General features: G+C 33.3%; 3 protein-coding genes across 4 annotated transcripts; 2 read left to right on the top strand and 1 right to left on the bottom strand.

Annotated features, from left to right (window-relative positions):
- The first annotated feature begins 5475 nt into the window (after nt 1-5475).
- LOC131663530 (recQ-mediated genome instability protein 1-like) lies at nt 5476-9060 on the top strand. The gene is made up of 8 exons (XM_058933990.1): nt 5476-5689; nt 5765-5908; nt 5975-6196; nt 6266-6423; nt 6508-8101; nt 8178-8504; nt 8589-8684; nt 8782-9060. Exons 1-8 carry the CDS (start codon nt 5576-5578, stop codon nt 8953-8955), a joined length of 2829 nt encoding a protein of 942 aa, XP_058789973.1. The 5' UTR covers nt 5476-5575; the 3' UTR covers nt 8956-9060.
- Nucleotides 9061-9231: 171 nt separating this feature from the next.
- LOC131663453 (uncharacterized) lies at nt 9232-9921 on the top strand. The gene is made up of 3 exons (XM_058933877.1): nt 9232-9298; nt 9483-9616; nt 9697-9921. Exons 1-3 carry the CDS (start codon nt 9295-9297, stop codon nt 9919-9921), a joined length of 363 nt encoding a protein of 120 aa, XP_058789860.1. The 5' UTR covers nt 9232-9294.
- Nucleotides 9922-10568: 647 nt separating this feature from the next.
- LOC131663452 (myb-like protein X) lies at nt 10569-16598 on the bottom strand. 2 transcript variants are annotated; one of them, XM_058933875.1, is made up of 6 exons: nt 15898-16598; nt 14367-14494; nt 14047-14299; nt 13579-13697; nt 12881-13328; nt 10569-12685 (listed from the first exon to the last, which is right to left on the bottom strand). In XM_058933875.1, the coding sequence occupies exons 3-6, from the start codon at nt 14190-14192 to the stop codon at nt 10573-10575; spliced, it is 2826 nt and encodes a 941-aa protein (XP_058789858.1). In that variant the 5' UTR covers nt 14193-14299; nt 14367-14494; nt 15898-16598; the 3' UTR covers nt 10569-10572. The 2 variants fall into 2 exon arrangements, with proteins under 2 accessions (XP_058789858.1, XP_058789859.1); XM_058933876.1 differs by having other exon boundaries at nt 13579-13694; nt 15898-16597.
- Nucleotides 16599-17197: the final 599 nt, after the last annotated feature.

Here is a 17197-nt window from a genome sequence, read left to right as displayed (position 1 = left end):
TCTAGCGCGAAGAAAGGACACGAAGAGAGAAGCCTCTGTCGATCTGGTTGCACCGCATTCCTCGATAGCGATACGCATCGCGCTCGCGCGGATCGGCTTTTAATCCTTCCTTTTGTTGATTTCTTCATCGTCGTTTCCGATTTTCACGCGCACGCGCGCGCAACGACGACGAAAATAAAAAAAAGTAGCGAACTCATTGTGGAGAGCGGGAAAAAAACAAGAAGAAGCCATTCGCTTCGCACCTCCCTTCGTCAAAAGAAGAAGAAGAAGAAGAAGACAAATGAAAGAGAGTCACAGTCCGTGACCTTTTCGAAGCGTGAAGGGGAAATTTGGCTCGCCTGCCACCCTTGAACGGCAGCGCGGCCACGTCGCTTCAACTTGTTGCGACCGCAACGTAGCGGCGCTCGTAAAACGCTTATGAATTTCGTCTGCGCGCTTTTATTTGTCCGTGGGGATATTACCACACTTTTTCCTTTTTGTTTGCGAGCGGCAGGTAAGAGAGTTTTGCTGTTTTATTGGCTTTTGAAGAGGCTCGGGCGAGCGAAGATAAAGTGTTGCTACAATGTTTTGGTAATGACTGTTTGGGCCGCGTTTTACTGCTGCAGGCTTGGCTTGTTTTTTTTTGTTTTTTTTTGTTTTTTTTTTCTGGGTACCGCTGCTAATTTTTATGAGATGAGTTAGAAATACATATCAACGACTTTATTTTACAATGTATATCTTGCCACACGCAAACTCACATAAAACAAAGTTTATTCAAAGACAAAGTATATTGGTCAACTGGTAATTTTTCGAGGACATCATCCGATCCATGGAGAAAAATCTTTGCTTATTTCAATGAAAATATTGTAAAACTGAAATTGATCTCTGGTACAGCATATATTTCTCTTAGAAATATCTTATACAACACAAATTTCTAAAAGAAAATGATTAATGTTGATTGATTCAAATAAATATTTTATAATTAAAACGTCGTTTATTCGTCTATAACAATAACAGTATTTAGTGTATTTTTAGTATATTACACACACACACACGCGCGCGCGCGCTCGGTGTACGCTCATAAAAGGCTACTGCAAATTTTCGCAGATGATTAAATGTTGGAAAAGTATGTCACTATAGTTGGTATAAATTTTATATGAATTATTGATTGGTTTAATGATACTAACTTTGCTCTATACGGCAGTTTATCTTCGAATAAACATAGTAGACAATAAAAGTTAGAAATCCGTAGATTATCACAATAAAATATTGTACAATAATTTCGGTTTTATTCAGTTACATGAAATACAAGAACATTTTTGTGAAAATACACTAATCAGAACCGTGAACGTCTACCAAAGGATATTTACATCATTAACGTATATGATTAATCTGACTTTTCTCCATTTTACTGTCGAGTGTTGCGGCTGGCCAGCACTCGTCGTAGCCACTTCGTGCTTACTCGCCTACAGCTCTCAACCGCGACTCTTGATAAAAAACTTTTTTTTTTTAGTAAATGTTTTTAGAACTGATATTACGAAGAAAAAAAAGACGAAAAAAGATGAGCGCGTTACGCGCAAAACATCACTAGTAGTATTGCAGATTTATTGAGCTTAGAAAAGCCACTCAAGATCTTCGAAACACTTATCCATATCGAATAAATATTTGTGAAATCAAGCAAAATAATTAGTTTATAGAATTTTTGTAATCGTAAGTAAATTTTTCTGTAAGGTGATTGAAATTCGATCAATAGTATTAAATGTTATTTTTTATGAAACAACGAAATTATTCTCGAAAAGATTCGGTTGAATTAAAAAAAAAAATTTCTCGATCGTGTGCAGTCTGCGCATCCCGATCGAACGGATATTTACGCAGAACGCGCAAAGTATCTGTTTCGATGTTCGGTCGTACTCTAGACAAACGGAAGAGAGTGTTAAATTGATAAAATAGAGAAAGCAAGCGTACGAGGTCGCGTTTGCACGAGTGCGACTGTCGATCGATGAATCGACGGCGGAAGATGGTCCGAGCGAGAGCCTTGCGCAGAGAGGTGCGCGCGTGCTCTCTCGCATAGAAGCGTCGCCGTGGCCGGCAATTCTTACGCGCGCGCTTGCGGCTTTGCGCTTCGTTATGCAAATAATGCGCTCGCTCTCTTTCTTCTTTTTCCTTTTTCTCTCTTCATCTCCTCGCCGTGTGTATTTCGCTTGCCTTTGTTTTCGCTTATAACTTCTCTTCTTTTATTGTCTCCATGATAATCCTTTCGCACTTTGTCTCGCGGATAATTTCAAGCTCTAATTAAGCGTTTTTGCATTATTCATCGCGCGCCTCGTGAATTATACACAGAAAACTCGTTCACTTCGAGACGGAAAAAAGAAAGAAAGGAAAAAAGATAGTTCGAGAAGCGAGTGCCGCAGACGAGTTTAATTAATTTTTACAGTCGCGCTTACCGGCGACGTAAATAAGTAGAGTTGCAGGTCGAGCGTTTGTCTCGTCTCACCCTCCGCGGCAAGGCACACGTGGCGTGCGCGCCAACCGAACTTTCGTTGGGGAGTCCAGTTAGCTAATGGCACGCGGGCCCGTAATTATTATTCGCGAGTCGGGGTAGGGTATATCCGGTGACTGACTGTGCACGACGCACGTCACGCGGAAAAAGAAGAGAGAGAGAGAGAGAGAGAGAGAGAGAGAGAGAGAGAGAGAGAGAGACGGTACACAAAAGGGAATTTAAGTGGCCGCGCCGCCAGGCTGAACTTGAAATTATGCATTCATGAAATGTATCGCGACGCGCCGATCTCCGCGCTCGCCGGAGAACAGGAGAGGGAAAATTTGAATGACTAATTGATTGTCAGGCGGCACGGCGCTGTCTCGAGCCGCGGATCGCTGTTACACAACAATAAAACGATAAAGCGGTCCCAGGCTCGCAATCTGTTTTTCACCGTTCCGCAGGTCTTTTTTTTTTTGTTTGGGGTTCTCACGGTTAACTTTATTGCGGGCTTGGGTGTGAATTTTGTCGGAGTTTGATATTATACCTTTACGGCGCACCTGCTAAAAACCACTTGGACGCCGACGTCGGCTGCTCTGACGTTCTCGCATGAGCCGCAATAAACTCGTAAAAAAGTAACTCGCAGCTCTCTCGTGACAGCACGTGCGTGCGCGAGTCAACAGAGTCTTTTGATAAACACTGATGGTTATTACCGCGCATCACTCTATCGTTCTCCAACTGATATTTTCGCGGCGAATCTTGTAAAACTAAATGTGTTCGTGCCAGGCCTTTTTTGGTGCATAAGCGTGTGTTCAAGTTGCAAAAATCATTATTTGCGAGAAAATATTGCAAAAGTTAACCCTCCAAAAAGCTTTGTACGATACCTTAACAGATTTACTTCTAAATTTAAAAAACTGAGTAATTAGTTAAGCTAATAACAAATGCTACTAAATGCTTTCAACTATTTGCTAAATATATATTCATAACAATGATATTTACACATCGATTACACCCTCGTGTTATGGAATAATTTCAAGTGTTGTCAAAAATAAAAGAATAAGCCGGTTTGATTGTTTGCGAAGATGCCGTGATTCCGCTGTCAGTTTTGTCACATATATAAGGAACGATATTTTCTGAGTACCTGCCTTATGCTTATTTATTAAGATTTACACAATATTCTAAGCAAATAAACTTTCAGGCAACTGGCACATAATGCTAACGATGTTATTGGCTTATTATCACTAGTCAAGAATAAAAATTTTTATTAGTGTGTCGAGAGAATTATTACTTTTATTTGCTTTCACTAACACTTGGTTGCTGCGAGTTATTATTTAAATAATTTAAGAAGCCTTGTAAATGCTGATTTCTTTATCGAAGTGTATATTAATGTTCAAATTCCATAATAAAATGCTTGATTTTTTATCTTCGAGCATAATTTTATCTTCACCATAGAGTATACAAAAAATATTTTAATTAACAGAAAAAACGGCTCTATTTTTTCAGTTCAATTGAAACTCTAGGACAAATTTGTTTTTGTTGAGCGTTCGTCGGATAACTATAACAATTTTTCTATCGTCGCCAGCGATGTCATCATTTTTTTTCTATTTGAATTAATGTCGCTTGTTTAAATATATACTCAAGTGTGAAATTCGAAAAACATCTCATCATATTTTTACAGATTTTTAACTGTATTTAGTCCTATTTTGGGATAATGCGATAATATATGCAATAGTGAATACATTTACATGTATTCACACAAACGTAATTTATCAGCATAATTTACGATGTCGACACAATTTGTACATGTCGTCCACAAGAGTGAAAAGCAAGATTTTTAAGCAGAAACACTTTGAGGTTCCTCTAATTTTTTCAACTACGCAAAAAATACCGAGCCATAGAATAATAATTGGCTTCTAAAAATTCGTTGGGCAAAATCGAAGCCAACCGACAATTCGTTTCCCAAGAAACTCATGGAGACATAAACGTGCGGCCATAGGGCTCAATTACAACAAATCAACGCCTTGGGAGCCTAGACAATAGCCCTTCGGCGTCAAACGCGCGCATACAAAGAGATAGGAACATTGAGCGAAATCATTTGAGGATAAAGAACCACGCCTCTCTTACTTTCGCGGCTGCGAGCTCTTGGTTGAAAAAATATTCGACAGGTGTGAGCACGCAGCGGCAACGGCGGCGGCGGCGGCGCAAATCAAAGGAGAACGGACGCTCTAAACCCACTAATAATGCCAAGCACCCCGGCGTTCTCAGCTCCTGCACTTATTACCACCCTGCAGATCCAAGCGAATTTCGGCAGTCTTCGACGCGCGTGCGCGCGCGTGTGTGTGTGTGTATGCGTATGTGTGCGAATAATTGCACGGACGCGCGAGCTTTCAAGCCTGAAATATATGGCGCCGAAAATTATAGCTGTAGTTTTTTTAATATTCAAATTTGTTCTGTGGTTTCGCCGAGATACTTTTTTATGGATTCATTCCATAATATATTCGATTATAATGTTCTATGAGTTCATTTTTGAATGAATTATACGTTTTTGTTTTCTTGAGTTTTTGTTTTAATATTTGTAATGTTATCCATATGTTCATTATGCTTAACCCTTAGCTGATTTACTGACATGTTAAATCCTGCAAATGACAGCCCTCTCCTCCTTTTCAAGTTTTCCGATTTTCATTTCTTTAAAAAAATCATTTTTTGCCAATAACATTAGATGTTATAAAACAAATAGTGAAAGATTGTCGATGATTTTCTTCTGCTTGAAAACGCTATAGTCGATTAAAAAGAAGTGACTAGTTGATTGAGGTCATGAATATACTATTCGATATTCCAGTATACCAGTCATCGATGTTCTCAAAAGTATCTCATAATTTCAAATCCACTAAAAATGCGAAGCTGTCGCCCTCTATATAAACATCTATAGTTTGTTTGTACTATAGTTTTACATACGCGGTTCTACATACTATATATATATAGCAGAAGACAAAACAGGAGTACGATTGCTGCATGTAAAACTCGCGCTCAATTTTCGTTTTTTATGATCCGTTAATGATATGTAAAATATGAAGAATTTAATTTAATGGTACGTAATTATATATAATATCAATTAACAACATGAACGAAGATTTATTACAGCGAGTGAAAAGCTCGCTGAATAGACAATATTATACAATGAATCATTCTTGGTTGTCTGACTGTGTTGATTATTACACGAGTCAGCATGAAAATGTAAGATATTTTCTTTATTTTTAATACCAATTATGTTGTTGATTTAAATGATATTATTAAATAATAAATTAACAGCCTAGGCAAGATGAAATAACCGCATTTGTTATACTTCAATGGAATTTGAATGACATGAGAGAAGTAAACAACGAAAATGGTTGCTTACCAAGAAATTTAATTAACCAAAAATGCATAACTTTACCTGGAAAATACATTCTTCAGGTCTGTCACCTAGTATTTTTTCAATTCCACCTCCTAACTAATATAACTAATTTTTTGTCTTTTTAGGTCGATAAGCTGTATGACATTTCATTATCTAAGTATAAACAGCTTGAAAAAATTAGAAATGTTTCACTTGAAAATATTGAAGCTACAGAAAATGAAAATAAAATGCAAGATGATAAATTTCAAACATGGGAACCAAAATCTAAACGAATGTTACAATTATTTATGACTGATGGAGTTCAAGACATATTGGGTATTGAGTATAAAAGTATAAGATTTCTGAATGTATGATATAAAATATAGATAAAATTGAAATTTTTTATAAGCATCTAAATTTATATATTCTTATTTTAGGAATTCAAGGAACCTGGTTTTAAAGTATTGATCAAAGGCCCAGTTATTTGCAGGAAAGGAGTCTTACTATTGGAAGAAAAGAATATTGAGGAAAAAGGAGGGGAAGTCGAAAGTTTACTAGTTCCTAATGCACTAGAAAATGTGTTGGCCAGAGCTTTGTAAGTCATCCATTAGTTTTCAAAATATATATTCAATTTTGTTATTCTTGAGAATATAAACAAATGTAATATATATATTTTTAGAAATTTAGAAGAAAATAAAGATCCATACAATAATAAAAATAAACCAAACCAAAATACTGAGGGTACTCAGAAGACTGTACAAATAGATGATGATTTTGATTTTGATTCTCAAGCATTAGATCAGATAGACACACATATTCAACAAAAGAATATAAATGCCTGCAAAAATTCAGCTACTTCTAATTGGAACAACAAACAAAGTCAGAGCTGCTTAAGTGACTTGAATTATAGTTATCAAACACCAAGCATTTCCAATCAAACACAAAATTCAAATATATCCAGTGTAAGGAATCAAAGACTCAACTCAACAAGCGCCTTAAATAATCAAAAGAATAATAAAATGCAACAGAAAGATAATGAAAAGATGATTGTCGATTTTGATGATGAGGGTGATTTATTTTTGAAAATGGTAGATGGTTCAGAATTTAAAACTCCATCTGTGACAATAGCATCCACTGTACAGGGTAAAGTTAATGTAAAGAAGACTTTATCATCAAAAAGTAAAAAAGATGAATTTCCAGTTGACAATGAAATATATGACCTAACATACTCTCATTCATCATTCTTTTCGTCATCAAAATCAAAGTCTCAATCTACAGTGACTAAAATTAGTTCACAGAAAAAAGATTTGCCTAGTAATACAACAAGCAGTCCAAAATACATTTATAATCAGAAGCAGTTAGATAGAGAAAGTAGTTCTTCTAAAACAAAGTCGAAAGACAATTCTAGTGTTGCTTTGAGTTCTAGAAATACATCAAAAATGGCATCTCAAAACAAAAATAATATTATATCTACACCATTAATAAGTGATATAGATAATTTAGAACATGATTTAGATTTAAATGATATAGATTTTGATGGTTTTGATGACTACTACAATGCAGATACAAAGCATGTAAAGAATTCAAAACCTACTCAAGCATCTGCAAGCATTTCACACATAACTAAAGACAAAAGTGCATTTTCACAAGATTCACCACTAAAGTTTAATACAAACTCATTAGCTTCTACAGACGAAACTTTCTATGAAAATGAATTTCCTGAAGATTTTTATGAAAGATGTAAAAAGAAATTATTGACAACACAAAAGTTAAGTCAAGACACAATAAAAAGTTTGCCCAAATCAAATAAGAATCAATCAGTCACAACATGTATTTCTCAAGTTAATAAACCATCATCAGCAAAGTTATCAGACAGGCTTAAACTTGATAATAAAAATAAAGATTACTACAATACAACTAATAAATTAGAAGAGAAGACTTGTAGATCTAGCCAAGCATCAATAGGTAGCTTCTTTAAATCAGAAAATATAGATCGAACAACAAAACATCCAGTTTTTCAAACAGACAAGACATCTATTAAAACTAAAGTTGAAAGTCAGCATTTGTATGAAAATTTAGATGCAACTTTTGAAAATGATTTTGATATTGAATTTGAAGCTAGAAAAGAATTAGATCATAAACCATTTGCTCAACAAATGCAGGAAAAGACATTAACATTAGATAAAGACCATAATTTCGAAAATTCTACAATCACATCTCAAAATTCAGAAAATTGTAACTTGGATCCGTTGATTGGTTCTAAAAGATCAGCAGTGTGTATATATATTTTTTTTCATTTTTCATGAGGTCGTGAGAGTAATTCTTTGATCTTCTTTTTGTTGCTTTCAGAGTTTAATGTCTCCTAGCGTAAATAATCGACAAAAATTACGTTGCTTGGAAATTACGCCAAAAGACAATACCAGCAGTAGAAAAATTACCGATTTTTTCAACAAGCCGAAACCAGAATTGCTCAATGACTATTTGCCTTTATACGAGGCTATTTGCGACGTGTTAGAAAACTCTCGTAAAACAGATAGAATTCGAACTGTAGTGAGGGGAAAAGTTATAAATATTGTGAAATTGAATTTATTAAAAAACGAACACGGATCTTATTTTCATTTAGATGGCACTATCACGGATAGCACAGCTAATTTGGACGTAGTATTTTGTTCAGATGTAATTTACAATATTCATACAAATATAAATAATATTATACGCAATTCTTATGATAACAAGAAAAATAAATCTATTATCTTTCAGGTACTAGAAGAAATTGTTGGATATAGTGTTAATGAATTTATTTTGAAAAGAAAACAAGCTAAAGCTGATCCCAAGATAAAAGATGAATTAAGAGATGTAAGTATAATTTATTGAAGTTTGAACAATTAGATCATATAAATTGATTGTTTTTACTTTATTACTGTTTATCTCTTTTTAATTACTTTTCTTCAAGGATTTGAAAAAGGCACAAAGTACGTTAAGAGTTATGGATACTTTGATGGAAATTGAAGTAAAGAAGGACGAGAAAGCAATGATCATTGGAATTAGGCCTTTGTCGAAATCAGAAAAAAATCGAATAGATGAGAGATTACAACGACATAAAGCAGAGAAAAATATCCATAAGTAGTTTGAGATCACATTTATGATCACAATTACACAAGGATCTAGTTTGCCATTACAAGTTCAATACTTATTTTTTTATATCATTGCGTTAATTATATATTTATATAAAGAAAATTGTATATACACCTGAATAGTTTTTTTATTTATTAAATTCATTTTACTTTAAAGATTTTAAAGAGGCAAGGAAAAAATCAAATATTAAATGCAAGCAAATTAAAAAATGGCGGGTGTTGTATAATCGAATCCATCGATATATCGAATGAATTTTTAAAATGGTGGATCACATAAACGTTATATTTACACTTTACATTTTAAACAGATTTTTCAAACAATATGCGTCATAATGGGTAAGTATATTTTATTAATTTTCAACAAAAAAAAAAAACAATTGTGTACAACTCACGTTAAAATTACATTGTAATCAGATCAGATTTTATATTTATGTTACATAGCATTAATACATATTTATTCACATTAAATAATTAATGTACAAAAGATAGTCTTTTTTATACACACTGCTTTGTGTTGCAGAAAACCAAAATAATGATGATTTGGAAGAACAGTGCGAAGATACTGTATATAAAATCTGCTGTACAAGAGAACATTATTCTGCTCGATGTGCAAAATATTTTGAAAAATATTTAGGATTAGTTACTAAAAAGCAGGTATAATACTATTTAAGGATTATTTTAATATTTTGAAATACAATGTAATTTTTTATATTATCAAAATTTTACTCTTGCAGACTGCAAAAGTTCAAGTAAATCTTGTATCAGATTTTGTCCAACCTGCAATTACAGAAAGACAACAGAAACTTTATCATGATTTCATAAGTGAAAGTAAAACTCACCAATCAAAGAAAAAAGATGATGCTCGTGAAATCTTGACTAGAATTAAAGAATTAAAAAGCATTTTAAACCAAATAGAAAGGTCTAAGAAGTCTGAATTCCAGCAGTTGTTAATGGATTGAGCATGTGAATAAAACTAGCCATCAATGCTAGCCATTTTATTATTTTTAAATACAAGTAGTTAGGGATAAAATATTTCACAATGAATAAATTTATTTGTAATACTTTTAATATTTTTTTTATTTAAATATGAAACAACGTTCATAAAATTACAAGCATATACAGTATAGAAATGAAATGCATGAATTTTTATACATTGTGTGTTTTGATGTAGAAAAATCTACCGTAATGGAAGATCTGAAAAATTGTCAACACTTACAAATAATGAACGTTATTTAAAAACTAGAATTCTCTTTACAATTCATAAATAATTATTTGAATACTACAGAAAACATAAAATAATTATTGCAATTTATACAATGCACTCTATATATAAACTATAGCAAAAATTTGCTTATTTCAATAAACAATTTACAAAGAGTGACTTTTATATTGTTTATAAAACTCATTGAAATGCATGATAAGTTGAAAAAGTTTATCAATGCTTTCAATTATCCAAGCATTTATACATATTAATTTTTAGTTACATTCCTTTATCTTGGCATACATTTTCTATAAGAAAAATCTTATATGCACATTGTATTATCTAGGAATATTTGTTATATCCATTCATTCAACTAATACTCTAATTTTATACTGCAAATCCTAAATCATTATCTAGGAATATTTTTTATATCCATTCGTTCAACTGATACTCTAACTCCATACTGCAAATCATTAATCAGTTTCCACACTTTAACTTTTATATCCTTTCTTTCATTACCATTTACAATAACAGATTTGCAAAACTTCAATGCTTTCGTATTCTGATCATTTATACTTCTTTTTCGCTTTCTTGATAATCCACTCGATTGAGACATAGTTTTGTTCTCTTGATTTTCAAGCTTCTTTTCTGTCAATTTTTGAGCTCTTGTTTCTATAGAACGTTTACTTGTTTGTAATCTTTTAGTTTTATTAGATTTTGAATTTTCAAGAATTGGCTTAGTTTTTGCCATATCTTCTGGTAATAATTTTTCATCTATTTTTCCTAGTATTTTTGAATTTGATCGAGTCAACCTTGTATTATTTGATGAACTAGAATTGGAAACTTCACTATTCTTGATTGTAGTACTTCTACAAATTTTCTTATCACTAATTACTTCAGACTCTATTACACGTTTTTCAATAATGCTATTAGGACTCAATTCTATAGCATTTTCTTGATTACTCCCGTCTTCATGCCTCTGTATAATTACTTTAACATTGTATTCCATAACTTTTTTAGATTTTTCAACACATTGGACTTTTACTGAATTTTTAACTTTAGAACTTAATTCCTTGTTTATTGGAGTGTCACTTTGAGGTTTAATTTTTGCTTCAATTTCAACAGTTTTCTCTTGAACACTTTGTTTATTATTATTTTGAGGAACATTATTGATTTCGTCACTGTTTTTATTATCAGTTTTTTGAGACACTTGCTGTGTTGCACTCTTATTATTCTTTAAAGATTTTAAAATTGCTGCAGGTATTTGATCATTTGTGATGAGTTCATTAGAAATTACTTTAGGAAGTTTTGAAGTATCTTTGGTACCAGCTCCATTTAAAGTCACTGGACTGTCTGATTTACAAACGTCACTTTTTAAAACCACTCCTTTGTTAACTATATTATCATCAAATGGTTCAATGTCATCCATGAGTAAATCTTCAAAATTATCCACAGCAGAAGTATTTACAGAGTCTAATTTATCATTAAAGAATACTTGATCAACTAAAGCTTCTGGCACGATATCTTCGTCTTTCAATTCATACTCTTCGTCGGTATGATAAATATCAGTGTCATTCCAAACTTTTCCGAATGTTTCAAAAGCAGAATTAGAGAGATTTTTATTAAAAAACTGGGATAGACAGTTGGCTGTATCCATGGTGTCGGTGTTTTCACTTTTTTCTTTAGTCGATTCCGCTTCGCTAAGTCTTTTCTCGTTGTCTATATTAATTTTGTCCGCCAGGTCGACAAAAGAAATGAGCGCGTTCTCGCTCGTCCCATTTTGCTTTTGCGCAGGAAGAGAGGCGGGATCTTGTATTCGTGTCACCATTTTTTCAAGTCTCAGCAAGCTCGAATTCAACAAGCACTGATCACCTTCTTTTGTCTCGACTTTTTCCGAATTCTCTAGCACTTCATCGACTTCTAATTTAGTTTTCTGTTCGACGACCGTGACTGTATCATTATCTTGCCTAATGGTAAACATAAGTCCTTTCATAACCAAATCGGTAATATCGGAAGACTTAAGATTGGCAACTTCTGGAGGTGGAGCTGTATCATTATCCTTGGACTCTTGTCTCGATCTAAGTTTACTGTTGCTTTTGCGAGAATCCGATGACTTGGAGCTGTTATCGATGTCGTTGCATATGGAAGAGTTGCACGATTTGACCGAAGGATGAGTGTTGGCAGTAGCCGCGTTGTTTTCTTTAGACTCGTTCTTGTCAGAAAGTCGCGAGTTGAGCAGTTCTCGCTCGATATCACGCTCGATAAGATACTGATAAGGTAAACTCGCGGAGTCGGATTGCGAATCATTACTGTCATTGCTATCCTCGTCTTCGTTGTCAATTGGTTCTTGTTTTTCCCGCCTCTCGGCTAACGTTGCTGCTGTGTCATCTGCTTTCGTCAGCTCGTTCCCGCAATCGGAATCCATCATGTCTTTTTCACTTATATTACTATTCACCTCGTCTGTATTGCAGTCATCGACATTCTTTTCGGTTGCCGCCTTTTTTGCTACCGGTTCAACGGTCCTACAACAGTGAAATAAGCAAATTTATTCTATGAATTCCGATAAGGACATTGACATTTCGAGGTAAAAAAAGTGACATCTAGTAGAGAAGTGAAGCACGTGGTCAGTGACATGCACATTTTGTAGCAAAACAAAAATATAAAGAAAAAACTTAGCTATTTGTTTTGTCTAAAAAATATTTAGCAAAAATATATACATCGTTGTTGTGTCTGTAGAGCCACTACCGCCGTCGCCATCACCGTCTGAATCTTTAAGTTGTGAGCGCGTACGCAGCGACCAAGAGATGCTACTGTCGTAATTTTTATGTACACTCTCCCGATGACCATTCATAGTTGCTGTTGTGTCTGCTACCGATTCATCTTGCACTGAACTCCCTGACGGTGGCTGCCACACCGCTATAGTGTTGATGGCGGCTGTTTCTGTGGTTGTGCGCATCAACAGATCAGCAGGTGCGGTTTTGGCCGATGTGCCGCCCATATTTTTTTCTTCGGCTTCTTCGTACTTCTGATTTACGATTGTCTCTACTTGTTGATTCAACAACTTGACCGTCAGAATAAACGCATGTGGAAATGCAATAGCGTCCGGTCTGTCGCAAAATTTCATTTTGGCGAACATCTTATCTTGCCGCGTCCACGAGGCATGATCTTGATTGGTGCGGTCGGTTAAGGAAATTAACAGATTTTTAGTACTTATATTCAATCACTCACGACGAAACAAATCAATTTCGGTCGATTGAATGCTGTACCGAATAAAAGTACTGTTTTAAATTACATAATTGTTAAGTAGACTATAAATATTAAATTTAATACAAATTTCTGGGGAAAAAAATTATTACAATTTACAATAAATAAATTAACAAGAAATTAATTTTTTTGCATAACTGTAAAAGGATACTGTAGGTTACAAGTAAATGTTTTGTGCCAAAGTGTTGTCCTTGCTTTGGTTGCCACTTAATAATTCGCCTAATAATTTTCATCAATTCTTTGCTGTGTGGAAAATTTTCTGCACTACTGCTGACAATAAAATATTTTATTATTAATAAAAAATCACACATCATTAAACTTGAGGTTAAAAAATTATTCATTACTAATAACACAATACTTTTTGCACAATTAAGTTCAAACACTTGATCATAACACAGCTTATCTTTAAATTAATAATTCATATAACACATCATACTAGCTTTTAAACATATTATTGCATACACATATAGACATACATTACATATGCTACATTCTACTTTTAATACTGATAAGATTAGTGTAGTTAGCATTTCACAATACAACAGCATGAGCAGTAGGAAAAGCAGTACAGAATTAGTAATAAAAAATTTTCTTTATTCAAATTGTGAAAAATATTCACCTTGTTGATTTATTGAACTTGAACATAAATTTATAAATATTATTTTTGTGACATAACCAATAAGAACCAGGCACAGTTAATGTTGGTTCTTTGTCCCTGTCTTCCCAATGAAGTTTGCCAAGCGAACGTACATGTATTCCAGGCATTCTCTTTCAGGTTTCAAATCACGAAACAAAGGAATAAGCCTTATGTGTTGCTGGCCATTATTAGTGAACTCTCTAACTATAAATGTCAGATAATACAAAACTCTTTGCTGAAAAATTAATATATTATTACAAATAAAGCTTAAATTTGTTATGAATATTTTTATAAAAGCTTACTTCTGTGATAACTTCATTAATAATAATATCACTTATACTATTCCAAGGTAAGTATTCTTCAAAAGTTCCTAAAAGAGTTTTTTGACTAATAATGTGAACACCAACAGATTCTACTAGCAATAAAGTATCTGTAAAAAATATAGAATTGTATTATACCAATTTTTTCTGATAGTATGTGAAACATGAAGAATTTATATATCAAATATTAGACATAAGTATTATTTTCAATGTTATTAATGTAAACAATTTAATTTTTTATATATTAAATCAATATTGTTCATTTACAGTAAGCTTATAATTCATAAGTAATTTCAAAACTGTCTTCGTTACAGCCTCAAACTCAATTATAGCTTATATAGTTCATTATTATTATTTAACACCAAACCTTCTTTATCTATTAGTTTCATAACACATGATATGTATACAAGATTTCAAAATACTATAATTTTAAGCATAGACAAAAAGTATCTAAAAAAAGATCTGAAATATAATTAATAATGGATAAAAAAAGAGGCAACATTTTGATTTAATTTAATTAAAACAACTTGAAAACTGATATATCTACAGGATTTATTTATTCTAATTTAACATTTTAATTTGATGCAATTTATAAGTCTGATTAATTAAAAATTGTAACAAAGAATTGAATAACCTTATAAAGTATACTTCCATTAAGGGATTGATATTTCAATTAGATTTTGCTTCAAAGGTCATGATAATTATCTAAAGTGCTGAAGGCAATTATAAATTGTGTTTATTCCATTTAATGTCAAACAATATATAAACCTTTTTTTAAAATACTTATTAACTTTTTATACATCAAATTATATCCTAACGTGTTATTCATCATTAAAAAACTATTTAAATATTTTATGAATTTTGTAATTAGACTAGAATAATTATATTAACTGTTATTGCACAAGAAATAAGAAGTTTTATTTAAAACACTTCCAAGAAAATTTAAACAGACTGTAAACATGAATTTCTATCGCATTGTATCAAGTATCAACTATGAATCTGATAATTAAAACAAGTTGATATTTGTAATCTGAAGAAAGTTATTACTAAGCAAATCTAGCACATATTCATCTTAGCACTGTTAGTGTTATTTCTAACTCATTATATATTCATTGCGCATTATATATTTTATATAGAAAAAATATAAAACATTCTAGTTAAATCTAAGTTTTAAGAAGCCAAGGACATGATTAGTCTAATCAATAAAAACAAGAAAGAGAGAAGAAAAGAAGCCCTATATCTTTACCCTCTCCACCTAAGTATAACTTTCACTGTTCTTTGAATCAGTAAAACCTTAAAAATCATAAAACAACAGCGAAGGCACAAACGCAGCAGCAACAGTGAAGCAGCAATTGTCAGTGCCTAAACGAATAATTGCACATCCCACTTGACAAATCCTATTAGGTAAATAAAGCGAGAGACTGTAGCACCCAGGGTCGCGAGCGAACGAGATACAACGTAAACAAACGATAAAAAAAATGAAGGAAAAAAAAGGAAGGAAAAACACACTCACTGGTCCTGTCGGAGAAGAGAGTACTTTTGAAAGCAATTGCTAGGGCGATAACACCAAGAACAAGGTACACAGGCGAACGAGTGGTCGTGGAGGCCACAAGACCAAGCCCAAGAAGAAAAAGATCTCTGGATGAGAATCTGCGCCGGCGGCTCAGGTCCCTCAGTACAAACTGAAGGGCCGCGCCATCGCCGGCCTCAAACAACGTAATCCCATTGCCGTTGGCCCCGCGGTATTGACGCGCACCCACCTCCGGGGCCGATGATGACATTAGAGATTGGCCTCCACGGGGGGCCTTTCTTACGATCTTGCTTTTATTGCTGATTTTGTCTTGTAGTTGTATAAACACGCTTTTTACACGCAGTTCGTTGCACTATACAGTACACACTCACATTTCACATTGCGCGTCTCGCGTGCTTTTCTTTCTCTCGTTCTTTCGCTCTCTCTCTCTCTCTCTCTCTCTTTCTCTCTCTCTCTCGCTCTCTTACTCACTCTTTCTCGCTCTCTTACTCACTCTTTCTCGCTCTCTCTTCAGTTACTTTGCTATTCGCGATGATCACGCTCTGTCACACACTGCTTAGCTTTTACGTAAAGTTTCTCTATTATCATACGTCGAATCATTATCTTACGTCACGAACCATTGAAATTATAATAGATTATATCTAATTTTAATATGACTAAAAATTTTATTTTTTGTTTATACGCACTGAATTACGATAACGATATTATCGTGAGATAGAAATCATTCAAATAAGTTGTCAGATCAGGTGTAGTGGATGTTTTTGTTCCTAGCCTCAGGTGCTTTAACCATAAATAAAGATGTACTACATATATATGTATTTGGTTTATTTGAAGATCTTATTAGAGGTCCTAATCCTACTTTCCTGCGTTAGACTTTACTTTATCACTTGTCATATAGGTTATTATTAATTACCATGAAATGTTATTATATTGATTTTAACGTTGAAAAAGTCCGAATTATAAATTCAGAGAGATATAAGTTTTCAAAATTATAGCTCTATGAAAGATGCAACTTATTATTTAAAAAGTAGAAAACGTATTACAAAAATTGAACATTTATCGGAACTGTTATACTATAAGCCGCTCCGTGTATTTCGAAATGTTCCAATATTATTAGGAAAGGAATAATAGGAAGCAGCGAGTTATTGAATTAAAAAGAAATACCGGAAAATTGGTGTTCATCTTTATATGTAGAAAATAGCCTATTGCAAGGTAAGAGTAGTAAAGTAAAATTTGTTTCTATATTCGTATAACAGCGTATCAAAAAGTTTATTTCCCGATT

Source organism: Phymastichus coffea, unplaced genomic scaffold (assembly GCF_024137745.1).
Source record: "Phymastichus coffea isolate CEN01 unplaced genomic scaffold, Cenicafe_Pcof_1.1 PCOF00036, whole genome shotgun sequence".
NCBI classification, from domain to species: domain Eukaryota; kingdom Metazoa; phylum Arthropoda; class Insecta; order Hymenoptera; family Eulophidae; genus Phymastichus; species Phymastichus coffea.
Note: the sequence above shows the minus strand (reverse complement) of the source record. Positions and strands in the feature narration are given on the sequence as shown.